General features: G+C 49.8%; 1 protein-coding gene across 6 annotated transcripts in view; it reads left to right on the top strand.

Annotated features, from left to right (window-relative positions):
* The window catches only part of Aff3 (ALF transcription elongation factor 3), a 444,599-nt gene that overhangs the window by 364,113 nt on the left and 53,937 nt on the right, over nucleotides 1–26,549 (top strand). For 5 of the 6 annotated variants that reach the window (XM_060369902.1, XM_060369901.1, XM_060369900.1 and 2 more), the window contains one exon: nucleotides 7,037–7,077. In XM_060369902.1, the coding sequence (XP_060225885.1) occupies nucleotides 7,037–7,077 (41 nt within the window). The remainder of the gene's footprint in view (nucleotides 1–7,036; nucleotides 7,078–26,549) is intronic. The other variant, XM_060369899.1, reaches the window with a different exon arrangement.

Genomic DNA, 26,549 nt, shown 5'->3' with positions numbered 1-26,549 from the left:
AAGTGTAAAGCCAGACTTAGACATGGGCTCTTCAGCCACAGACTGCAGGTGAAGCAACGCCACCAAGATATTTATTCCACCTTGTTTCTTGTGAAAACAAAGCCACGTGTGCACTCTGCCTTCCCAATCATTGACCACCCACCAAGACCCCTGGCACATGAAGTGAGTTCCACCAAAGTGTCACTCTAAGGTAGCAAAAGAGACGTTTGTTTGTAAAGGCCCAGAAGGCATTTAGAGACTCAGGAAGTTAGAAGTGGCTCATCCTCTGACCCAGCTGCTGGAGCAGAGGACCTCAGAAAAGTGGCAGAGCCAGAGCCCAGCAGGGTGGGCAGTGACAAATGACCAGGACACATCTGGCCAAGTGGAATAATTCCAGATGCTCTGTAACACAACAAAGGTAACTGGTTGACACGTTATTGACAAATTTCAAAGTAGGCAGTGAAGATTTTGAATATTCCTGCCATAGAGAAGTGACTTGAGGCCATGAAAATGGCATGTCCCTGATCTGATCATTAAACATCATACGTATGTGTTGACAAATCTCACACACACACACTGAGTGTGTGTGTGTGTGTGTGTGTGTGTGTAATTAAATCACAATTATCAATGAGCCATCACCATTTGGACCGTTCTCAGGTTGTGGCTGTATTCAGGTTGCCATGTGGAATGAGTAGGCAGCAGAGCTGGTGGGGGGGGGGGGCAGGTAGGATTTAGCCAACACTTTCCTCTAGCAGGGTGGTTCCTGCACACTCGGGGGTGGGGACGCCTCTGATCTGTCCCCGACCCAAGCCTACATAACCGGCTAGTCCCCAGCCTACAAAGCCGTAGCAGCACTTGGATTTCCTACCACCATCACCTTCATGCCCAACTTCAGCAGGGCAAGCACTCACTGAATCTAGCCCAGACTCTACCAGAGCAGAAGGACAGCACAGAATTTGAGACTCACTACCCGTAACTGGCTTTGGCCCTATACTCTGATACCCTGTGTCCCTGGATCCTAGAGAAGGGACTTTCCTACTCTGTGACCTAGAGGCCAGAGAGCCGTCTAGGTGAATCGGCACCTGAGGGAGACCTGAGTCCTAATCTCACCGTCCACATTCCAGATCTCCCAGTGTCGAGACCAGAACTGCAGAGGCCTACCCTCCTGTAGGCTCTCTCCAGCCTGCTCCGGGTACCGCTCCTGTGTGATGGCTGTGCTTCAGAAGGTGTGAACACGTAGGCCGGCGTAGCTTGCATGTGCACACTCTCTCCCTCTGAGAACGTGCAGTTGTCATGCCAGTGCTGTGTCCCAGGATCCAAAAGTTTTCTGCCACCCTCACAAGAGGCCCCCTTTCAATTCTGAGGGCAGCTGCGTCTGGCACCCCATTGTTCAGAAGCAGCAAATATTGACCAGGTTAGTCCTAGCGACTCTACGGCGGCCTTTGGTCCTACCCACACCTAACACAGCCAGGCTGCCCTCCTTTGTCCAGGCCCGTCACCATGCACTAGAGTAGCCGGTGGGGTCAAATTCTCTCTTGACTGAACTGCGGACCCTAAGTCTGAAGGGGAGCTACCACCCAGAACCCAGAACAGTCCCGGGTAGGTCGGAGTGTGCCTCTGGGAGGAAAACGCCCTTGGAGATGCTTAAGGAAGGCCTGCGTGCCATCCCTTAGTCCACCAGAAGATTTAGTCATGCCTCCCAGGCCCCTGTCACATCCTCTAAGTGTTAGGAAGTGCTTTCTGATGAAAGAATGCACTGAGAGCTCTGCCTTGTGTCATCTTAGAGGGAGTGCGGGAAGCTGGAACGAAGGTGGAATTAAGCCACCTTGCTCAGTGCCTCACTCCCCAGATGAGTAAGGCCTGACTCCTATTACAGACCTATTAGAGTTTGGGGGAGGAGTGCACCAAGGAAAGTTGAAGAAGCAAATTAGTTAAAAAGAAAAAAAAAAAAGCTAGCCCTCAGAACTTAGGCAGAATCCAAATCAGGCAGAAGCCCTTGGAAAGAGCTGGAAAAACCTTACAAAGCTTGGCTTGCCTCTGACTTCAGGAGCCTCAGTGGTGTGTCCTCTGCTGCCCCATGCAGCCGCTGGCTTTCTTTACTGGAGAGCTGTGCCACCTCTGAAACTCTGCCTTGTCCGCAGGGACCCACTCAGGGTGGGTTGTGTAAAGAGCAGGCGGTATTCACACAGGGCAGTCTTTATTAGAACAACCAGACAGCCCCGGGTACCCAGCCAAGCAGGGTTTTTTCTCCTCCTTCCTCCGGCTGCCATCTGGTTAGCATCTCCCGTCAGTCACTCTCAGAGTGTTCTCACACAAAGGTTAAGTTATATGGTCCTGAGTGGCTCTGCCTGACCCCAGTGCTGAATGGGGTGAAGAGAGAGCCTGCAGAGCTTGAGGCCTCTTAGAGAGCATTTCTAGGAACCCAGAAATGAGCAGTACTGATGCTTCCCCGGGCGACCACAAGGAGGGGTTCCTGTAGGACAAGAGCAAAATGTCAGTCCAGAACTTTAAGCCACCTGGATCAAGTTTATTACTGTGTGGGTACCTTGCAAAGAGGGGAAAGTGGCGTGTGTGTGTGTGTGATGTATGTGTGTTTGTGTGTATTCATGTGTGCATGCATATGTTTGAGAAACCAGAGATCCAGCTCTGGTGTCATTCACCTTTGTTAGAAAATAAACAGTTTCTCACTTTAACTGTAACTTAAAGGATAGGATGGCCCCAGGGATCCTGCTTCCCAGGCTGGGGTTATAAATGTGTGCCACCACACTTCTGTCCCTCCTCTTCCTCTCCTCCTCTTCTTTCTCCTCATCCTCCTCTTCTTCCTCTTCCTCTTCCTCCCTTCTCCTCCCTTCTCTTTCTTCCTCCTCCTTCCCCTCCCCCTTCTTCCGTTCCTCGTCTTTCCTCTTGTGTCATGTGGTCTCTGGGGCTCGAACATAAGTCCTCGTGCTTACACGCGCTGAGCTGTTGCCCCCACCCATTGTTGGTGTCTTTGTTTGACAATTTCAGGCTAATATTCCCAGATATCATCCACTATCTGCACTTAGGTGGCATCCATAGGCAACTTGAACTTCATGCCGTGAGAGTTACTCTCTGCTTTGGCTCATACTCTCACACACACACACACACACACACACACACACACACACACACACACGGCATCCCACATCTCTACTTCTACTAGTGGTCTCTATCCACACTGGGTGCCGAGGCATGAATCTGGTACTGATGCCATCCCTGACCTGGCCTGACATCCTACCAGAGGCAGCTCCTTCAGGTAGGGCTACCAAGGGTCACTGTTCTCTCTGTCTCCAATGTTGTCAAGCGTTCCTCCTGCTTGACCGTTGTAATAACCTCACACATCCTTCCCCCTTATCCGGACGCATTCACCATTCAGAACAGAAGCTAGCGAGGCATTTGAAAATGCACTCGACCGCAATGATCGCCCTCCTCCTCGTTATTACACACTCACAGGAAGTTACACAGATGTGCAAGCATGCTTCATATAGTGTCTGTCCGTGTCATGACTTCCGATTGACCCGTATGTTCACAAGCCTACCCTTGACTTTTGTGGCCCTTGAAATTGGCCTCAGCTGGCTCTTTGATGGTCCCGCTGCCCCCCTGACCTATACCACAGTGACCTTGGACAGTTTTCACCTGAGCCCGGATCTAACCTGCCACAGCTTTTACCTCAAGTGTTTCCTCTGCACCTAGCCCTTCATCCTCGCCCACCCTCATTCCTCTGTCTGAGAGCGCTCCTCTTTCTCTCCTTATTTCTCTGGTCTAGTGGCTCTCCAGTTCCCTCCCCGTTTTCTGGTCTAATGGCTTTCCCCTTTCTCTCCCTGTTTCTCCCTGGTCTAATGGCTCTCCTATTCCTCCCCCATTTCTCCGGTCTCATACCCTCCCCCATCCCCTTCAGGCCTTGTTATTCCAAACATACGGAGCTTTCTGGAAGCATTTGTCATGTCACTGCTCCATTCCATAGCATACTGACCTCCTCAGCCGTAGCAATTGCCATCCAAACTGCTGTGTACCTGTGGACCTTTTCTTGTCTGGCCCCCCTCCAGACTCAAAGAGCTATGATGAAGACCTGTATCTGTTTTTCCTGTCACCCACACCATACCCAATGCCTGTACACAGTTGGCAGTTGAGAGTAAGTTAAGTATTCTGTCTCCATCAGGGGGTTGCGTGACTCTGGGCTGCCTTTGAACTCAGCCCCTTCCCTCCTCTTGTTTCACCCCGCACCCCAGTGGCTATGGACTTGCCCTGTGCTAGACCCAATTACAAAAGACCATTTAATTTCCTTTTTGACTGTAACAGCCTGTGACTTGCAGTTCGTGCAGTACACACAGGAACTGAAATATCTGGTGATCATGTTTCCAGCCATCAACCTTGTTAACATAACGCCAGAGGAAAGATGTCTTCTCTTGAGGGCAGGCTGGAAAATGACTATTTCTGGCAGGAAACTTGTTTTGTCTTATGGACTTGAGTGTCAGTGTCATTCATGAATGACTAATGCGCCCAGGGAAGCTCTCTCTTAACCCTCTCAAGTGACTTTGCTGCAACAGAATCAAAGGAAAGCCACAAGGAAAAGCTGATGAGAGGTTAAGACAGGAAAATGTGGTCACTGTGATGCAACTCTCGAAAGAATGGAATTGGGCAGTTTGTCTAGTTTACAGCTGGATTTTCAGGTTTCAATCATGAGTCCCCTAAGTAACTTTTTCTTGAATGTTTAACCCTGTTCTTTGTTTCTTTTATTATTTCCAACTGTAAAATAAGATGAGAGTGTGAAAAAATACTGAAGGTGGCTTTTTAGTTTTGGGGTTTTGTTTTGTTCTGTTTTTGTTGTTGTTATTGCTGCTTTTGAGAGTAGGCAGCAAAATCTCTTAACAGTCCTGGCCTAGGTACATGATGCGGCATTGTACTTTAATGCCACAGCTTTCTTTTCCCTGAAGGGGTACTTTTAAATGGTTAGTACACTCCCATTGCCTTTCTTAATAGAGGTGATTGTCTTCTGTAGAGTAGTTCATAAAAAGGAATAACTACAGTGAAAAGCACAGTCAAAACTCAAGCATTTGAAAAAAAGATGGCAGTGTGGGCGGCTCTGCGGCGGCGCTGCCACACTGACAGACTGGGAGAGTGACGGAGGACATTGGTTAATGATGGCGAGTGCCTGGTCTCTGTGTCCAGCATCATGCGGGTTGCTAAAGGGAAGCCGCCCTTGCCCCCACCCAGCTGAAGGTCCAGCTGGCCAGCACACTCCTGAAAGGTCATGAGTAGGGACCACCGTGCAGGGTGCTCCGTTTCCCGGGCACCTCAGTGGATACACAGCCATTTCCTGCTTCTTGTTTGTCTTCCTGCACTCTCTAAATCGTTTTCCAGCCAGTTATGTATCAGTACTCACTCTCCCCCCATCATAGAAGTCAGCGAGAGGAATCTCTGGAGACAGGGGAGAAAGAAGTCAGCTTCAGTTCACTGGATCTTTAGTCCTGTCCCTCCTTGTTCGTGTATGTTGCACATACGTGTGCAGGTCTTCCTTCATGTGACGGCCAGAGGTCAGCATCAGGTGTCTTCTGCAGTCACTCTCTATGCTATTTTTTTTAATTGTCTTTCCACAATGTCAGAACTTACTGGGTAACTAGAAATTTACAAAATGCAGCCGTTTCACAGGCTGCAGTTGGCGCCTAATTTTGCTTGGTTGGTAGCCATTGGCAGTCTCAGGTTCCTTTATTCCGGTGTCAGCTACTCATATCAACTCTCAGATCGCACATTTACCACTTACCACACTGCTAAGAAAGGGTTAAAGAGGCTGCTGAGTTGAGAGGAGCTGCCCTGAACCAGGGCAGGGGTATCTGTAGAGTCTGTAGCGGACACAGGCAGGGACAGCAGAGGCCACGTCCAGTGCAGGTCTTGACGGCCGCCCGGTCCACTTGAGGGTCAGCGTGCCGGGCACTGAGTGCCACCAGCAGCAACGGGAGCGTTTGAGTTCAGACTCACTAGGGGTGACGGGTAACGAGTCTGCTGCATCTCGGTCTTGGCGTACCCGCCCCCCTTGTTTTTCTGAGCCAGGCTCTCTCACGAACCTGGAGCTCAGTCCTGGGCCAGGCTTGCTGAGGACTATGCTCCAGAACACACTCACCTCGGCCTCCCAGTGCTGAGCTTAAGATACACACGTGTGCGCGTTTTCACGGGAGTGCTAGGGACCCGGGCGCCAGTGCTCACTGCTTGCGCGGTGAGCGAGCTACCAAATGAGCCATCTCCCTGGTAAATCTGCAAGAAAACAAAACAACTAAAAATTCTATCTTCAGTGGCTAGCAACATGGCTCCTTGGTAACAGCACATGCTTTGCAAACTTGGGGACCTGAAATCGAACCTCAAGCACCTCTGTAAAAACTGCAACAAGCCAAGCGTGGCCGCACGCGGCTGTAACATCAGCGCTGGAGTGCAGCGGCAACAAACAGATCCTGGGAGTTTGATGGCCAGCCAGCCTGGCCGTCGTGGAGAGCCTCGGGGGCACCGAGAGACCCTGGCCCAAGGGAGTAAGTCAGGCAGCAATGGAGGAAGACACCCAGAGCCCTCCTGGGCCTCTGTACACGCATCCACAGGTGTGCCCAGCCATAGTCACACCTGCACACAGCAGACAGCACACCAAAACAGACTGACACAACACAGGGTGTTTCTTTTCTTTTCTTTTTTATTCCTTACAGGGGATGAGGATAAAGCAAAATAATTTCAGGTGGCAGAAAAAAATACAGCTCAGGTCTTTGCCATGTTTCCTGAGACCTGTGTTGCACTGCCAGGGAGTAGTACACAAACACTCACTCTCTCTCTCTCTCTCTCTCTCTCTCTCTCTCTCTCTCTCTCTCTCTCTCTCTCTGCCCCCATTGGCAACTGTGGCTTAACCAGGAACCTGCCCTTCTACTATGTTGCTAACGGTTTAAAATTTGGTTACTTGACAGAAATGTGTATGTGACACGGGTTTGTTTTTATTTTAAGTGTTGATTGAGCACATAATTTAAAAGTCGGAATATTAAATAAACATCTCCACCCTCTCTTCCAGCAGACAGCCCAGAGGACAGCTCTCCGCGCTCTGTCTGACAGGTACATTTCGTCATTTTTATGAACTATAAATTGCTTTATGAAACATTGAGCCCTATTTATTGTGGCATATAATTCATAATCGGATTTGGTCCCTGAAGAATCTGTGAACTGGGATGTTAAACATTCTGCGTGCTTGGATTTGTCATGCGTGCATGGAGTTTATTACGGCAGAAATCGCCGTGTTGTATTTCACATAAAGTATGAAGAATCCCTTGTTGTGCCATGAAACAAGAGACAAGAAACTCAGGGGGAAGGCCTGAGTGGTGGGGGAGGGCCTCCGTGGTGGGGGAAGGCCTGAGCGGTGCGGTAAATTCTGAACTTTGGAATTGGTTGAGAGTCAGGCTCATTTTTCAGCAGTAAATACTTCATTTATTTTGAGGTGTTTTCTTCACTCTTTCCATGCCCCCCTCCCCCCGGACTGTGTCTTTCAATAAGATTTTTTTTTTCTTTCTGGAGCTGTACGCGTATAAGCCACTCGTGGTCTCCTGCCTGACTTCCTACTCCTTGGCTTGTTTCTCCTGCCTCGTGCGACCAAATGAGACACATAAAAAGCACACACTGGAATTCACACCCTCGTTAGACCAGACCGAGAGCCGTGCGTGTGTGTGTGTGTGTGTGTGTGCGTGTGTGTGTGTGTGTGTGTACGTGTGTACGTGTGTACGAGCATGAGTGTGTTCTGTCAGGGGGTGAGGATGAAGGCCCTACATGAGAAGCTGGCAGCGTCAGACACAGAGGAAGTGCCTGTCTGCTGACTGGCACGCAGTATTGCTTAGCCAGCCTCTGCCCCTCCCTCCCGTCAGGCCTTCACCCTCCCAGGCTCCACACTGAGGTAGATCATCTAGAGCACACAGGAGGAAAGCATTTCCTCTGGGGGTCCCCTGGACCCCAGTACATTTAGTTCAGCTGAAGAGCCTTCCCCCCAGGGACAGCCACCCAAGTGTGCGTGCTCCAAGAGCAGAGAACCAGGGGCTGCCGCCGAAGGGTGCTGCTTCTGGTCCTCTTGATTGGAGACCCAGGATCCAAACTCACTATGAGCCAAGCTCTTCCTACCCAGATGTGGTTCATATCATTGTCTGATCTGCTTAATGTTCTGTCTCTCTGGACGTAAGTTTCTTTCCATCGGATGCTTTGAGAAGCAGGGAAGCCCAAGTTCACAGAAAGACCTTTACTGATTCATACAGCATTTCCTTTTTGGAGGACGCTGAAAAGCTTGTGGTATCCCATTACACCGTCGTTACTACGACCCTGTTGATAGACTACAAACCCCTAGCTTATACCCTCTAGGTGGATGAATCTCCTCAGATAGAAAGTGTGTGCTTGCTAAAACTGTATGCGTAACTGGCAAGCGTCGTGGCAACCTCTGTGGGAATGAATCAAACCACACTTTAGGAAAACGGGCGTCCCCCTACAGTTCTCTAAGGTGTGTCAGAAACTACAACTGGTGTTCAGAGGTTTCTTCTCAGTGACTTAGCCTGGGAAGCCAGTGCCAGCAATCTTACTGAGGAGCCCTGGGACCTCTTACGAATGCTCTCACCTGTCAAGCCGGTGTCCCGCCTGGAAGCTGGGGTTCCTGTTTTCCCCTTCCTCTGATCTCCAGCATAATAGGGCCGTTCCCCTCCTCAACCCAATTTTTTATTCACAGTTAAAGGAAATGGGCTCACTTCTAGGTGTGGCCACAGGGCTCTGGCGATCCTTAGCTCTCTCCTGTAGTTGGTAAATCGAGGCTGAGCCACTTGAGAGATATGAGCCTGCGGGAGTGCCCAGCCCCTCAACATTGTGACACAACCTCATGACAGAATTTGTGTTCAAGAGCCAAATAACTGAGTTACAATCTAAAAATGCTTTAAGTGAGTTTAGGATTTTGCGTTGGCTTCCATTGGTGGCCATCCTTAAGCACCTGGACATGGCCCCAAGTGGGACACCCCTTTAAGATATGAGTAAGTGAGGGTAAGTGTGCCTTGGGCGAACTGAGATCTTGGTGGTTGGTTTGTTAGCTAGTCAAGAACTTTGCCACTTCCTCCTTCTCCGGACACATTCTGTTTTCATTATCTGGGGCGTGCGTGAGAGCACTTGAAATCATTTAGAGATGCTTTACTCAGTAGCCTGGCTGACCTGGATCTTGCTACGTACAACAGGCTGGTCTTGAACTCACACCTGCCTCTACCTCCCACGTGCTGGGATTAAAGGAGTGCCACCATACCAAGTTCTTATATTGTGTTCCAGGCCAGCCAGGACTGCATAGTGAGATCCTTTCATTAAAAACTCTTGCTCAAAATCAGAACTTAAAAACACCTACTGAATTCTTTGGCTTCATTGTTTTCTAGTTTTGTTTTGTTTTTTTTTTTTTTTAATTAGGGAATAGTAACTGATCTCATAGAAGGTGTCTTTTTCTTTCATATTACTTAATATTTTGAATAAACCAATGTTTTTAGGGAAAAAAAAGTTATTGTGGCTTGGGTCCATATCGTTGTATGATCTGCCTGATATTCTGCTTGTCAAAACAAACTGCAGACTTGGAATGGAACCGGTCACCCCAGAGCGTGAGCTCCCCAAGGGGGCCAACTTAGACCATGGGATGAGCTATCAGTTACTTGTTGCTATCACAAAATATCTGATAAAAGAATTGAAGGAGGGGAGGGTCCTTGCTCTTTTAACACACCTGCGCAGCCATTTGCCCTCAGCTTGGAACAGTGAATACACTGATGTCTACCAAGGGTGTCGTCCCTGTGCTCAGGAAGAAACCATCTTTCTTTGTCAGCTTTGCCGACGAGGTGGGCGGGAGGGCCAGACTCGCACTGTAGCGTCAGTTAGGAAGACGCCTGCCTTCAGTGCTTTGACACCTGGTCCCGCAAGGCCAGCTGTAGGAAAAGGAAGGGGCCGAGCACCCCATTCCCTCCCCGGGGCTGGGTGGGGCTCTCATGCTTCTGTGGTGCAAGATGATGCCCATGTACTTTCTGATCATTTTTCTTTTCCATCATTTTTTGTCTCAAAATTTTCCTGGTCTGTTTTCAAAAGAGGAGCCCGAGCACAAATCCAGTATTTAATAATGTAGACTAAGCTTTTAAAAATGAGACTTATCTTTTAGCTGTACTCTTAAAAATGTGCATATTCATCGGCATGACACGTTGGCACACGGGCGCCTTGTGTGATGGAGGGCTGGAGAGTTGTCTCGGGTTAAGCGCATCTGTTGCTCTTGTAAAGGACCTATAGCTCTTACAGGGCACCTAGCTTCAATTCCCAGCACCCATATGGCAGCTTACAACCATCTGTAACCCCAGATCCAGGGAACCCAACCGGCAGGCGTGTGATGCAAACATGCAAGCAAGCAAGACACTAGTACACATAAAAGTAAAATAAATATTTCTTTAAAAAAATTTAAAGCATATGTCTCTTCAAACATCATGTCTTCATTTAAAACCCTTTATTGTAGCTTTCTAAAAAGATTTCTTACACTGTATGTGTGTATATACATGTGCGTGTTTGTGTGTGGAGAGCAGAGCACAATCAGCAAGAGTCAGTCCTGTCTGCCTAGATCTCAGAGCGCAGGCTCAGAATCAGGCTCAGGGACGCGCTCCTGCACCACTGAGCCACCTCCATTCTCATTATCTGCAGTCATTCTACTGTGCGATGGTGTACCAGGGCCTAATTCCCAGGGCGTGCGCTCTGAAGTTTTGTGACCTCATGATTGGTAAACAGTGTCAGAAAATTAAAGCTGTAATGCATCCATCGCCTCACTGTGAGGAGGAGGGCAGGACTGTGGGAAGATGAGGTGGAGTGGGTTTTATGCTCTTCCACACCTGACTGTAGGTTTTGGTTTTGGTTTTGGTTTTTCTGTTTTCTGTTTTTGAGAAGTATGAAGCCCACTGGTGTCTCTAAATGATGAAGACAACAGGCAACCAGGACAGGAAGAGGCAGCAAAATTCTTAAGATAAATAAGGCAATTATTAGATAATAGTTTGCACAGGGCCTCTATCCTTATAATCTAGGTGCTTTTCCTCCTCATGGGTGGTTGGGCTTGATGGACATGGGGACAGGTGAGGGAAAGAGGCATCAGTGGACACTTTTCAGACTTTGCATATTATCAGCAATGTGGGGAAGGTGCAAATGGCTGTTGGGGAGGAAGGTGTGTGCTCAGCGTACGGAGAGCCTTGAATATGACTAACCTCCCTTCGGAAGTAGTGAATAGCAGCCAGCCCTGATCAGAAGCAGGACCCGCGTGATTTATCAGTCCGAGCTGCTGTTCATTTGCAGAGGAGCTGGCGGTCAATCTGGAAGTCTGTGGCCAGAGGAGCATGAGGAAATTGGCAGGACTGCGAAGTTAATCATACCCCGAGACCGCTGCCATCTGTCTTGGGGCGACAGAGGCTCTGCGCGGAGAGCAGGCATGCTTTATAGCAGCGGATCAGGAATTAATATTTTCTGTGGAACCTCAGGCATCATTTGCAGCAACTCGGGTTTTATAAAAATGGAGCATAATTTTGAATGAATAAATCACACTCTGTTAGAAATATGAGGGGCTGAGAAAAAAAATTTGCTTGAATCAAAAAAAAAAGAAGAAGAAGAAGAAGAAGAAAAAGAAAAAGAAAAAGAAAAAAAATATATCTATCAAGAAAGCCAGTATCAGTGCAGCCGGTGAAGTGGGAGCGCTCGGAGGGCGGGAATGGCCGTGTGCTTAAATTGTGCATATAATCATTTTCCGAAATGTCAGCGTGTGACTCCAACCACGGCTGCAGTTTTATAGCTTTGGAGACACATCGCCAGCCTATAACCTGCCTGCCCATCTGGCAGATTCTCAGGTCCAAGATCCATTTATATTGAAATCCAAACAACTACTGTGGATTTATTCATCTCCTCTGTGGAGCCTCTCTGAGCCCACGCTGTGTGCTCCGTGGGGGACCCGGAGAGGAGCACTAGCCTAGAAGAGCTTCTCAAGGCTTTACCAGCCAGAGTGTTGGGTTTGCAAAGAGAGAGGCCTGGGCCTGCTCTTCCTGCCTCTCCTTCCTCAGATAAATCTCATGCACTGAGCCCCATCTTCTGTAGGGAAGTGTGGAGGAAATGAGTGAACAGAAAATAGCTTACAATTAGGGCAACTTCACCTCCACCTACAGAGTGGAGTGTGAAATGATCTGTGTCCAGAAACAAGATGAAACATATTTGGAGGGAGGGAGGGAAGGGCAGGTGCTGACTGGCTCCAGAGGGCCTTCTCCTCCAGCAGCTTCTTGCTGCCAGCCCTGGTCACAGAGACCAGAGTCCGCTGGGCTAAGGGATGTAGTGTGCCGGAGGGACACCCCCCCCCTCCACAGCTCACAGAGTGCCTCTGGGTTCTGCCCAGTCCCTGTGGTGGTGGAGGAGAGCCATGGCAGCTGTGCGCTGCTAACGCCTCCCTTGTCTTAAGTACCTTTGCCATTTGTTTGCTTCTTATGGGTGATGCTGGCACCACTAGGTGCCTGCTAGAGGTCAGAGGGCAGTTTGAGAAAGTCGGTCCTGTCCTTGCCCCTATGCTCGCTGGGCTTGTCACACCTTTACCTGCTCTCACTGGCCCAAGTGATCTCTAAGCATCAGAAAGAAGAGCTGGGGGCCACTTTGAAGGATGTCTTAGACTCTCGGCTCTCAGGGTATCAACCTGGCAGGTCTCTCTCAGCCATGCCTGCAGGGCCTGTGTTCTCTAGCCTCTCCAAAGCAAGCGGTCCCTTACTGTGACTCGTACATCACAAGTTTCTAAAGAGGTGCCGTGAGAAGCACTGTGCTGTGTACTGTATCATTTTCTAATCTTCAGAACAGTCCCGAGAGGCACATGGAACCTTAAAAAAAAAAAAGGAAAAGAAAAGATGAACAGATTCAACCATGGACAGGTGATGTCCAAGGGTGGGTGAGACAGCCTCAGATGTAAACTGCCTGATGCCTTTAAGTTAGAGTAGAGTAAGTTAGAACCCAGTGGCGAGGAGGAAACTCTGCAGTCGTATCTGCAGGTTTCTGGTACCGAGTGAGGCCAGGCCAGGTGACTACTGGAGTGTCCTCCGCCACCCCTTCCCACCTCCCAGCTTTCATTGCAACACTTTGTATGGAGGCAAGACTTGAAATGTCCCCGTTTGCATGTGGATTCACTCAGTCGATGCTCACAGTTCCGGCTTAGGCGCCAGTCTAGTGTCTGTGCAGCAGAACCCCACATCCATGGCTCCCACTCGCAAGGAGCACAAAATGTGCCGAAGAAAGGGCAGCTGTGTGTATCAGCCTGGGTGGTGTTCCACGGAGCAGTTGTGTGTCAGCATGCCAAGGGCTTCACTGATGCTGTTCACTCAGTCCTCGCCACAGCCATCTCAGCAAGAAAGAAGAGAGTCAACATTAGGGCTATAAAGAGAGCCCGTTGTCAATAGGATTCAGCTTCCCTCTGTGATCCATCCAAACTGCTTTCTCTAAAATCCTGCTGCATCTGGATTTCTATATATAGACTCGGACAACTTTCCTCCACATCTCCAAGCCCCGGGATAATCTGTCTGACCCCAGAGTTGATGCCTTTAGCCTCTTCAGTCAGCAAAGCCCGTGCCCCCATCCAGCCATGAGGAAGCCGGTGACTGTGGCAGGTGACTGTGAACTGCCTTCAGGGGACAGAAAGGGGGACCTGATGAGCATTTTAAGTGTGAAGGAAAATTGCATCAGTGACTACGGAATGGAGCAGAAGAGAGAATGAAGAAGAGTCATCAAGCAGAGGGTTGGGCTGCAGGATGTCGAGAGAAGCTGGAGGCAGCATGAGGGAGAGGAACCACGCACCACTCCTTCACCTTGCATCACTTCCTCCACGTGCCTTTTCTTCCAGACACAACCTCAGCCAGCCACCTGACCAGCTTCTGCTCCACAAGCCCCTCCAAGAGCTGCTGGCGTGGTACATTTAGGACCAGTCCCGGCAGCTGAGAATGGGAGCCGCATCTTAGGAAGTGGGTGGTTTTATATAAACCACCGTGGAACACTGACTTACCCGTATGCCCTCTTAATGCTTTATCTGTGTGTGTCTGTGGTGTTTATGTGTGGGTGTGGGCATGTGCATACAAAGGTACACGGATGGAGGTCATAATGAGTGGGATCCAGGCTTGAACTCAAGTCCTAAGGTGCACCAGACAGGCTCTCACTTGCTGAGCCATCACCAAAGCTCCTGCATGCCTTTTTACAACAAAACCGTCCCAGATTGCACATCCTGCTGTTCAGATCTCTCCAGTGATGAGAAGAAAAAGCTTCCTGGCTCAGCCACCCCTGGTCTCTCTCCTCTTCAGCAGACAGCATGGAGCAAGCAAGTGGGGTGCTGATAATTCAGTAAAGCATTCAACATCTGGCCCAAGCTTTTCTCATTGCAAGAAGCAGGGCTCCAATCATGGCTTCCTAGGTTTATGGGTAAAACCACATGAGCCAATAGAGAGAGCAGATACACTGTCTCTCTTTCTACAGGCTGATAATCCCACTGCTGCAGCATTAGAAGCCCCTGCACGAAGGCACCACTGATGCTCTTCTGTTTGCGTCCTCCCTGAGGCTCAGCATCCAGAAGCGACGGTAGAATACAGGTCTGTCAGGAAATGGTACCCCAGCAGCCACAGCTGCTCTGTAAATTCAAGGAAAGCAGGTCTCCACAAGCAGCCCTGGCTAGTCCTCACCCACTTCTTGTAGCATCTTCTGATCCAGCCTGTTCTGTCCTAAAACACCAAAGCCAGGGCCCTAGATGAGGTCCGTGCATGCGGGGCCACAACCTGTGTCTTCTCACTACGGTCCTGTAGAAGACGCATCTGGGCCATTTGCTGGCACACCCTTCCAGAAGGCTGCTAAAGAACTGGCCTGCTTTTCTCACCACAGAGCTAGTAACCCTTATTATTTCAACACCAAACCACCATTCTCAGGTAAAGGACCCTGTGGGACCATGTATGGAGCCGTGTGTAAGTCTCTCTGGTCCGTAATCATGCCCTCTGACCTCCATTGGCACTCACAAGCAGAGGCCCTCCGCCTACCTGCATCTACAGGAAAGCCACATAACTGTCCCTCATGGCCACCCAAGGGCCGTTAGCCCAGTCAGCTGCGTTAACAAGAGGCAAGAGCAGGCCACAGGGGCTACAGCTTGGCTCTAACACCCGCCCCGGACTAATTTCCACTATAAAGCTAAATGGCTCCAGAGAAGCCATTGAGTCCTGTCAGGTAAATAATGCACAGTTTGAAAGGTCCCAAGCATGTATTTCACACAACCGAAGACAGTCAAGGCAGAAGTTAGCCTTCTGAGTAAATAAATAACGGATTGTACAAAGCCACTAATTGCCCCTTAAAATGGTTTAGTGGGTTCGAGAGTGCTTGAGAATGAATACGGACTCGTCACCTGATGTCTGCTCAGGGAGGAGTCGGCAGGAGGGTCCTCTAGACGAAAGTGCTTTAACCTGTTTTGTTCGTGCCCACAATTGCCCTGAGCCCCAACGCACTTGGAAGACCTTTGACTTCCTTCAGAAGAACAACGGGGTGATGTCTGTGTGATGACATGAGTGTGCTTAATACCACTCAGGGGACGTGTGGAAAATGGTCAAGATTCGTGGTATGTGTTTTGCACAGTTAAAAAAAAAATCTGTATTTAAAAAAGAAAATGAATAGTTCAGATACAGGCTGAGATCCTTAATCTGAAAATTCTCAGTTTCCAAGTGCTTGAAAATCCAAAGCTTTTGGAGGACCAATTTAACACCACAAGTGGAAAATCCCCCATTATGAAATCTCGACCCACGTATAACATCACCTAAAACAGCATCTCAGATTACGTTCATAATTCGTGAAACAACTGGGTACACACACACACTCACTGCAAAATCGAAAAAAGAACTAAAGTCAGAAGGCGTCCTCAGGTCAGGAATTCGGGGAACGCGCTGACATTCCTTCCAGTGTGGCCTCCTCTCACAGACAGAGCAGAGGCCCAGTGTCTCCTCATGGGTGTGAGCAGCACTCTCTGCCTCCGTCTCCCATGGGGTGAGGAGTGACCCTGGCCTTCTGCAGTGGGATGGAGAAGAGCCTAGGTGCTCCCCCTTTCTGCTCCCCCAGGCCCCGTGACTGTGAAGAGACACAGCAATCCACACCCTCGTTGTTCATCTGCCCTGCTTCGCAGACTGGAAAAGATGGAGGGAGCCAGGGGCAAGGTGTTTCAGTCACAGGCCTAAACATTAACTTTTGCTTAGCCTTCATCACTTTGTCAACAAGTCCTGTGCCTTTGCACACCTATGTAGTTGTCTGTCCCTCAAACCAAAGGTAGTGTGTGTTCTGTGCTCCAATGTTTGTGGCTCATTTAATTTTTTTTTTAATTTACACAAAACAGTATATTTGCATAAATTTACAAAAAAATGTGGCATTTCAATGCAAAAGCTAAGAAAAAAGCTGTTGTATAATTAGCATATTTTCTGTGTCACAGCTATCTACTAAAAAAGAGACTTTTTACAACTATGTAGTTCTGACAGAGATGTTCACCTATCCCTTGGTGACAGACTGCTGTAATTGAAGACTTACTGTCCTGCAGGGAATGTGTTACCAATTGGTAGTTACTGACCAGTTATTTTAGAATATTCAAACTGACTGCTAGTGAAGACGTAACATATAGTGCCCACCTGCTTTGAATGTCAGCGTATGTAGCTGTCATTCTCAGTGGCCATAGTCTGGTAGATGGAGCGGAACCCAAAGGAGACCCATGGGAACCAATTCTATGGTGTGTGTGTGTGTGTGTGTGTGTGTGTGTGTGTGTGTGTGTGTGTGTGTACAGGCCAGGCGACGACCTCAGGAGCTATCCACCTCACACTTTGCATGGAGGGTCTCTCACCGAGGGCTCTCCTATCCGTGTAGGCCGGCCATCCAGCGACCCGGAATGATTCTCCTGTCTCCCCAGCTGAGAACAGCTACACCTGATGTTTTCGCATGGGGCTGGGGATTGAACTCAGGTCCTCACGCTTGCATGGAAAGCACTTTAACAACTAAGCTTTTGCCCCCACCCACCAATTATATGTTTGACAAGAGAAGTTTTTAAAAACCTTTGCAGATGTGCTTAGGATTTTCTGAGCATTCCTGTCCCTGTCATTGTCACAGGGAGCCAGTTGGAGAAGCATGGGGAATGGTGTGTTAAAGCCATTTCATAGTCTGGGCCTTTTGTTGTTGCATTTGTATTTTGTTCAAAACTCAAATTACTTAGCTGTTTGTAATGGGAGTTTATTTAAATCATGGTACCAGTTCCTTTTGGTTTGGTTTTAAACCTCCAAGCCCACAGAGTGCCGCCTTCTCTAGCTTTATGAGCCTTGCAGACAGAACCTCCTTCTCCACAACTGTCCTTCCCTCCCAGAACTGTCCTGTGGCCAAGCATCTCTCTGAACAGCCAGTTAGCCCTCACTGCCCAGCCAGCTGCTAACTTTGGTCTCAGGGCCTGATGCTGTCCAGAAGCCCACCCCTCCCAGTAACCTGCTCTCTTCCCTCCCCAACAGAGGCAGCCTTGGCCTGGTGCTGGCCTGGCTGGCTGGCCTTTGATGACTGTGGTTTGGAGCCACTACACTCTCCTGCAGCCAGGGAAGGTTAATGTGCTCCTGCTGGCTGGAGCAGCCTGACCTTTCTCACTCTGTCCAGCTCCCTGCCCTGTGGGTTCCAGTGTCTGGCAGCCACACCATATCCTCCCTCTGGCTGGAGCACACAGTGCCCACCTCTGCTGTCCCTGGCAGCATACATCCCTGCAGGATATACCCTGCAGAGTTTATCCCAGATGTTTTGAGACAGCCATCTGGTCTACCAAATTCCAAGTAGATTTTTCAGCCTTGCCCTCTTTCCCCACCATGATTTTCCAGTTTCCTTTTGCATGGGTTTGCTGCTCACTTTCCCTCTCATCCTGCCCACTGTAACCCACTCAGCTAAAATGTTGAAACAAGCTTGCAGAGAACAAGGTCATGGTGTGTCCTACATATCACAGGCCAGGTCAGCCTGCTTGCTGGCCCTGGTGTAGCAAATCAAAGAGGGCTTTCTGAAGACCCGTCCAGGTTGAGTCTGAGGCCCTGCAGCTCCCCCACACCGCCTCTTCTTGGCTTTGTTCACTCTGTTCACAGCCAGTGAGTCAGCAAGCCACTTGAGGTCACAGCTCTTCATCTTACAATGGAGACACTCTGCCCTGTTCAGCTTGCCTAATCCTAGAGTTGAGAGAAGCCAAGGCAAACAACACAGATTTGACACAAGCATAGCAACTTGGGTGTTAGTCATCTGACAGGGATATGAAGGAGCACCAGGCTCTCTTTGAGTCACTGTCCCGGCTACTTAATGTGATTATAAAAGAGCAGTGGTCCCTCAGTGTGGCAGCACATGGTTAACTCTCCCTCTGACAGTGTGTCTTGTGGGTGTTAGGTTACCTGTCCTCATGGTGTGGCTGACTGTCTCAGACCCCGTGCATCACCATGCCATGCCATTAGCAGACCGCCTTCTGGGCCACGAGTTAGTATCCTCACCTTGCACAGGGAAAACTGTTTCAAACTATGGAGTCACTTGTCACCCAAAGTTAACGCACACAGTAAGGTGTGGTGCCCACTGGAGTCGAGGTTTGCAGGGGCCATGTGGCCTTGGACAGGGAAAACCTGGCCCATCACAGGCTGCTTGCCCAGGGCTTTATTCCCTCTCCACCCTACTCAGTCCCTGAAGACAGTACATACTTCAGCCCTCCCTGAGTCACATACAGTACATGCCTGGGTACCACACCCACAGACAAGAGCTGCTGCAGTCTCCTCCCCAGAAGATAGAGTCAGCTGAAGACTTATGTGGTCCAGCATGCCATGCCTAGCCTTGTTCCAGCCAAGGACACAGTCCAGGAGTGCCAGCCATCTTTCCCTGCTCTAAACTTAAAATGGGGGATGACAAGGCATTTGAAAAGTCTAATGGTTGGACTTAGGCAGATTTAAATGAGGAAGAAAGAAGATGCAAGACAATACTGTCTCCTGAGATTTCTGCATCTGGGAGGATTTTCCTCTTCCAACTGGCTAGAAATCCAGTATCTGGTCCATGGTACTTTGAAATGAAAGACAAATTGTATTCAAATATACAACAGGTGTTCAAAATGTTCACCCACCATGTATCAACCCACCCACCAGCTGTGCCAGCTTTCCTGCCTCGGTGCAGTGGAGACCCCGGATGTCTATTATAGGTCTATAATAAGAGCTTGGTCAACATGGTTTCCTAGGCCCCCTTCAAGCCTTGGCTCTATCCTAGGCCCATTTTGTGACTTCAGCCACAGAACTATTTCTTTCATATGTAGCCACACACAGAAACAAAGACTCTCATGCACACGAAGGAGTGCACAAATGTGTATGCACGTGTATACACACACACACACACACACACACACACATCCATTCACTGTTCCTTCAGCCTGGAACCCTTCCCCCACTCCCTCTTCCTACTCCCCTCAAACCTACTTGGACACCTTCCCAAACTTTGGCCCTTCCCAACCTCCTTGGCCCCCCTCCTTTTGCCATCTGCCCACACTTGTCCCTTGGTGGTAGCCACCCACCACAAGCTTGCAGAGACCAGGGCCATGGCGCCTCCTGCATATCACAGGCCAGGTCGGCCTTCCTGCTGGCCCTCGTGTAGCAAATCAAACAGGGCTTTCTGAAGCCCCGGCCAGGTCAAGTCAGCAAGATTTTACCTCCATATGATGACGAGATCAAAAGATCCGCTGCTGGGGTCTTTCTGGGGTGCTGGGCCACTGTGTCCATGAGCAGCCGCCAAAAGAGACTCAGCAGTGAGGCTTGGTTTGACAGTCAGCTGCACACGGCCCTGCAGCTGCTTTGAGCCGAGGACCTGAATGCCCCCACATCCCTGCAGATTCTTCCATTAAAGCCCTAGTCCACAGCCTCATTGTCTTTATACAGTTAAATAATAAATAAATAGCTTAATAATTAAATAGCAAATAAGTATGATACAATGGAAAAAGCATGCACAGGGAAGAAGTTATGCAGCACATAGTGAGACAGCTATGGGCGTGACGAGAAGCTCTCTCCCCAGCAGGTATGTCGCCAACAAAGGAGCGTGTCAGCCCCTTGGTTTTGGACTTCCCAGCCTTCAGAATGCAAGCAGTGAGAGTCTTAGTAAGCTACTCGGGCTGTTGTATCTCTTTATAGCCATGAACAGACGCCATCCGCTACACTGTTTCATGTCTTAGTTAACGTACAAAGTAATGGGCATTCTTGTCATGTTTTCATACATACTGACTCAGCACTGGCACCCCACCTGCACACCCCACCTGTACTTCACCTGAATACCCCACCTGCACACCCCACCTGAATACCTCACCTGTGTACCCCACCTGTGCATCCCACCTGCACACCCCACCTGTGCACCCCACCTGCACACCCCAAGCTGCGTCTGCATGGCATGCAGTAGCAGGGTGTGGCATACGGGCATAACTCAGAGGTAAAGTACTCCTGCGTAGCTTGTGCAAGGCTGGGTGCAGTCCTCAGCACACACATGCGCGTGCTCTAAAGACGGAGGCTTGCTTCATGAAAGAGTCATCTACCTTTTGTGTAGCATGTGAACAAAATGCCACACGAAGCGTGAACTCGGGAGGTGGAGCCTGGATTTGTGGAGTTCGCTTTCTTTTCAGCTAAATAGTACAGCGAGATTCCGTTAAATCCCAGCATCCCTGCCGAGAAGAGAGCACCCTCCCTGTCTTGCTGTCCGACGGTGCGGACTGTGGCTTAGGGTGGAGGGCCTGTGCGGGCGTAAAGAACTGCAGACCCCGGCTGCCTCCATCCGTAGGCCTGGGCTGAGCCACAGCCCTCTCTGTTTTATCGGCACTCTAGCCTCCTCCTGTGACCCCTTCCGAAATCAGCCGTAGCCAGAGGGCGCTTCAGTCGTCAAGGCTGGAAGAGGTTTTATTTCAGTCGGAAAGTGGCCGCACGAGGCTCTGTGCTCGTCGGAAGCCCTGAGGGAAGCGTATAAACCCGAACGGTGCGGCTTTGGAGTGGCCTTAGCCATTTCCCCACCGCGCTGCTTTCATCTTCCGACTGCTCGCCGAGCCCCCACAAGCGGCCGTGTCAAGTCGGATCCCCAGGCCCCCCGACTTTGTCTGTGATTAACTGTAATTAATCCTCTCACCTGTCGTCCGGTCTAGACTCCTGCGGTCTAGACTCCTGCCATGCGGAGGTCTCCTCCGAGGCAGTTACAGTGATGCAGTCTCCGGTTGGCGTCAGGCTTGCTCACCCCCTGCTCTCTGCTTCGCCTCGCGCGCACATAAGCTTTTGCATGGGATCAAAATCCAAGAACAACGTCTGATTTCCTAACGTAGCGTGCTATCCAGTATGTAACTATTACATCTCAACAGGTGCCATGCTTCCCACCTGGCAACCCCACACAAACAGTGTGTCCACTCAGATACCAGCAAACAGGAAAGGCGCTGGAAAGCTGCCTTCTTCGCTGGAGATTATGCAGGAAAAACTCGCGTGGCTGGAGAGACGGCTCAGCAGTGGAGAGTGCGCACCGCCCTTCCCGAGGGCCTGAGCTCAGTTCCCAGCACCCACACAGGTGGCTTTCGACGCCCTATGACTCCAGAGTCAGGGGATCCAGTAGCCTCTGTGGGCACTTGAACTCATGTCTGCATACCCCCACACATGCACATCATTTCTAAAAATAATAAATGTTCGACTTAAAAAATGAGAAAGGAAAAGGTTATGATCTTGAAGGGATATATTTTATATTATACATATAAAATATATTTTATATTATATATATATATAATGAAGCATAGATGTCACTTCAGAATGCCCTGTGTTCCCATGGTTTCCTTTATAGCTGATTTCCCTTTTCAAAGAGAAGGGTTGCGGCCCCACATAGAACGTATGTCTGGCATGTTTGAGGCTCTGGGATTCTTCTGCAGCCCCAGTCAAAACCAGAATCAAGAACCAGCAGAACAAGCACTGTCGGTCTGGCGTGTGTGTGTGTGTGTGTGTGTGTGTGTGTCGCATGTGTATGTAAGAAGTGTGTGGAAACCTGGCTGGGGGTTGCAGGCTGAGGCTCTCGGCTAGCCTCCTGTCCTTTCCTGCCCTCCAGCATGTGCTGCAGTAGGAAACACCAGACCCCCACTTTCTCTGAAGTGTAGGCTACTGCTCGTGTTCGTTTTGAGTGCCATTCTAATTTGTATGGCTGCCAAGTGAGCCACGCAAAGGACTGTCTGCTTTTGATAAAGCCGAAGTCACTGAGGATTTCACGTCTGTCTCCGGTTGTGTTCAGGCTAAGAGATTCTTCTGCTGAGCTCTAGTCACAGCAGGATATAAGCAGAGGGCCTTACTGGCAAGTCTTGGTCCTGGTTCCAAGTCCTCATTCCTAGGACAGGTGTGGCTGATGCTTCCCTTCAAACTGTTTCTTCAGCACTGTTACTCCCTTGGATATCATATCGTATTAATTATTCATTGACTAACTTTTCCAGCAGTAATTAATAAGTTACACAATGGAAATGGTAGTAAATATAATATAACACAATTACTAAAGTGGTAATTTTCATTCATAATTATTTTAATTACAGGGGAGGCAGCTTATTTCCAGCCCTGTCTCCACAGAGCTTCTTTTGAGCTTCTAAAGCTGTTTCCAACTTGGAGATAGTCTGGGAAATTCTCCCCACCTCTGCATTAATGAGCAGGCAGAGGCTTCCAGGCAGATGGTAGCTGGAAGGTGTGAGGAGGAACCGGGGCCTGGGATCTCAGGAGCCTGATTCCACAGAAAGACAAAGACAGAAGCCACCTGTGGCTCCCAGCAGGAGCGGCTACACACCAGTGCAGTGTTACAGGGTCCTGCACTCAGGCATCTGTCTGTGCCCCCCCCCACACACACACACCCCTGACTGCTGCTCTGTGGCCGCCATCTTGAAATTCTTAGTAGTTTTATGTTGGATCTGTAGATGAGGTCTAACACGGCAGTGGAGCCCTCTACCTCTTCTCACATCACATCCCTCGCAGCCACCAACTCGTCCTGACCCACCGGCCTTCCCCTGTCCCTCCTACAGTGTCTGCTGCCGTCTTCGTGGTGGCTAGAAGCGAGCCTCTCCCCACCCTGATCCAGTACATCCCCACAGGATGATGTCAGTACCTCCAGGGTACCCAGAGAACACAACACTAAACAGCAAACCACGCCCAACTGAGAGGCCAGAGAAACCCTTCCGTCCCAGTGGCGCAATGCATCCTGCTGTCTGGAGGAGGGACTCACGCTTGCATTTTGTTCTGAGTGCTGGCCGCCGTTCTCATTCTAGGCTCACGGAAGGCCGTGCTTGAATTGACTGGCCACCAGGAACAGCCTGTCTCTTCAGTTTTTAAGATCTTAATGAAGTCTTAAAATTTATTTCTCCTTTGTCATTCCAAGGTCCCAAATACACTTTGTTCCCAGACGCTAACCCAGGCACACACTGTTCTGTGTGCTGACATCTAACTGGTGACCCACCTCCGGGAGGTGCTCACTTATTTTCTCCCGTTGAGAAAGACAGACGTTCTGATCGGAGGGTCAGGGCTAGGCTTCCCGAGGGCGCTCCCGTCCCCAAGGCCTGCCTCCACACCTCTGTGTTTCCCGCCCCTGGCCGCGTGCTCACTGGGAAAGCAGGCTGCAGCTGGGCAGGCTGGCCGGTCCTCTTGAATGGGCTCAGCCCTGCCGTGGGCTCAGCCCTGCCGGGAGGGCGCCATCACGGAAGGCAGACGGGGCTGCACTGAGAGCTTGATGAAGTTTGAGTCTCTTTGGACACTGTCATTTCTGAGAACCGTGTTGCTTACATTCTCCGCGACAGTGGATCTGGGTGTCACAAGGCTCAGTCTCAGATCCCAAAGATGCTTTATCTGCATCTGAGAGGGGGCACGGGCATCCCTCGGCACCCACAGGGCCTGGCTCCGGGATGCCCATGCAAAGAGCTACACCCACTAACCCACTAATTCTCAGCCCCTCGTGTCTAAAAGAGAGTATGCTATAGAACCACACACACACACACGTGTGTGTACATCATGGGTGATCTATAACATAGTGGTGCTGATAAGTGTTACCATGCTCCACTCACTAGGGAGCAAAAGAAAAATGCTCTCTACACGTTTATTACCCATGCACGGTTGGGTGAATAGTTCTTGACCACTGATTGGTTGAGTCTGTGGATGTGGCGTTCTGTGATTGGCTAGGTCTGTGGATATGGCATCCCCTGTGATTGGTTGGATCTGTGGATGTGGAGTTCCCTGTGATTGGTTGAACTATGGATGTAGAGTCCCCTGTGATTGGTTGGATCTGTGGCTGTGGCATTCCCTGTGATTGGCTGGAATGGCTCAGCTGGGATCGTCACCACGTTGGCTTGTCAAGTATACCCTGCCCGTTGTCTTAATCTGTTCGCTGTTGCTGTAACAGATTTTCTGAGTTTTTGGTTCCTTATAATGAGAAGAAGTATTACATGTCCTGTGGTTCTGATCACTGGAGATTCCAAACAGCATGGCGCCCCGAGAGGCGCTGTCGCACGCTCATTTGCCAGGTGCTGCAAACACTCACATGCTAGTCATTCTCTCAAGTCCCTTCCTGAGCAGGCATGGTGGACTTCCACAGAATTACCAGGTGGCTATGTCACATATGGAAGAGCCGGTCAGCGCAGGCTGGGGACGTAGCTCATGGATAGAGGACATTTTCAGTAGTTCTGGAGACCCTGGATCCAGTCCCGAACAACAGAACTATCAAAATGAAAGCAAAATTTTAAAGAAGAATTCAGGTAAACTATAGAAATATCTGCTTGGTTAGGCTGCCATGATGGGAGAAATAACAGGAGCTTTATTTAAAACTAAATAACATTAACGCCATGCTCGGCACCGTGCTGACTCAGAGCGCTTTCTTCTTTGGGCTACCTAGCAAACCTCTGGGCCTTGTTCAGCTATCATCCCTTTCACACTCATGAAAACTCTGGCTCGGAGATATAATTAACTTCCCGAAGTCACAGAGCCATTTAGCAAAGTAGGACAATGCTCTTCCAGGTAGGATTCTAAAGCCTGTGTACCAACCCTTCCTGCATGGCAAGATTATCTAAATATCCCTGACTAGGTCCAGAAAAGCCACTGATTTACTCCCATTTGCAGGGGCCGCTCCACTCCCCAGACAGCACATGGTGCTAGAAGCCCAGGGACCAGGTTCCGGCGCCTGTCTTCTGCTAACAGTGGTATTTGACCTAGAGCAGGCCCTTGAGCCTCCACTCCGCCCTAGAGCTGGCTTTCCTACCTGAGTCATAGGTGTACCGAGGGAGTCAGAGAGCGGCTTGAAAGGGCTTTTAAATAGCCATACAAATGTACGTGTGCTCGAGATTAGGAGGAGAAGGCTAGCTAGCAGAGAAAGAGCAGGTGGTGCTGTGGCCCACAGGCAGGTTTGTTTCCCAGAGAAGCTGCTTCTTAAATGTAGTCCAAGAGCTTGGGTAGATTTTGACGGCTGCTCAGATTCTTGAGTTCCCATGGGGCAGCAGTCTGGGGCTGCGCTGTCTAGGAGCTGAAAATATACAGAAGTGAATTTCAGAACTCTATAAATAGGTCAGGAGTCGCAGACGTGGCTGTAAATGTTGTGGCTGCCAGAAGGCACCTGAGCTGCTCCTCAAGGGACAGCCCTTTTCTTCATGGACCATTCTACTCCAGGACTGAGAAGACCCAGGGTTCTGGAAGATGTCCTTCTGTGTGACTTTTCTCGTACAAACAGACCTGCAGTACAACCCAGCGGACAGTGATAGAGAAGCAGTAAACCTGCATCCCAGAATCTCCCAGCTCTTTACTGTCTGTAGGAGGCTGAGGAGCAATGGACTGGAGACGTTCCATGGCTATGTCTCACAGCTTCGAGACTGGGTTCAAGTGTGTGGATGAAGGCAGATGGCCGTGCTGTTCTTATGAATAAGTCAGATGAAACATGTGAAGGTTGTCTGTCCATGTGGACAGCCACTGGGCAGCTGGACGGTGACCCATGCCCTCAGCATGGCCTCCTCTCTCAGCCCTTCTGGCATGGCCTCTCACCTGCATACCTGGGTATCCACATAACTTCAGCCTTTTCTGCCAGGGGCCGAGTGGTACCAGCAGGTCCCGGCTCTCTGACACCTCACAGGTCCCAGCCTCATCACAGTTCCCGCCACCACAGTGGGGAGAACACTGAGTTTCCCTTGAAGTGTTCACTAGACTGAGACCTGCTTTTCAGTGTCCTCTAATGCAAGGGGTGCAAATTTGTGTCACCAAAGACAGCTGCTGCTTCGTGGCCCATCTCTCAGATAGTACCTAGGACAGGAGGAGACCTCCAGAGCACTGGCTTTGTTTCTCTATGTCATGAAGCAGTACCCTGGCCTTAACCAGCCTCGGGCACTTGTGGGGCTAGCCTAATTTCCTTCAGGGCCCTCCTCCATCTTGAATCCCAGTTCAGTGTATGTCTGTCATGCTTTGCTTCCAGGTAGTAAATATGGGAATACCTCCCAAGGACACACCCTCCTGAAG

This window comes from Meriones unguiculatus, chromosome 16 (assembly GCF_030254825.1).
Source record: "Meriones unguiculatus strain TT.TT164.6M chromosome 16, Bangor_MerUng_6.1, whole genome shotgun sequence".
NCBI lineage: Eukaryota > Metazoa > Chordata > Mammalia > Rodentia > Muridae > Meriones > Meriones unguiculatus.
The sequence above is the reverse complement of the archived record's forward strand: the minus strand, read 5'-3'. Positions and strand labels throughout refer to the sequence as shown.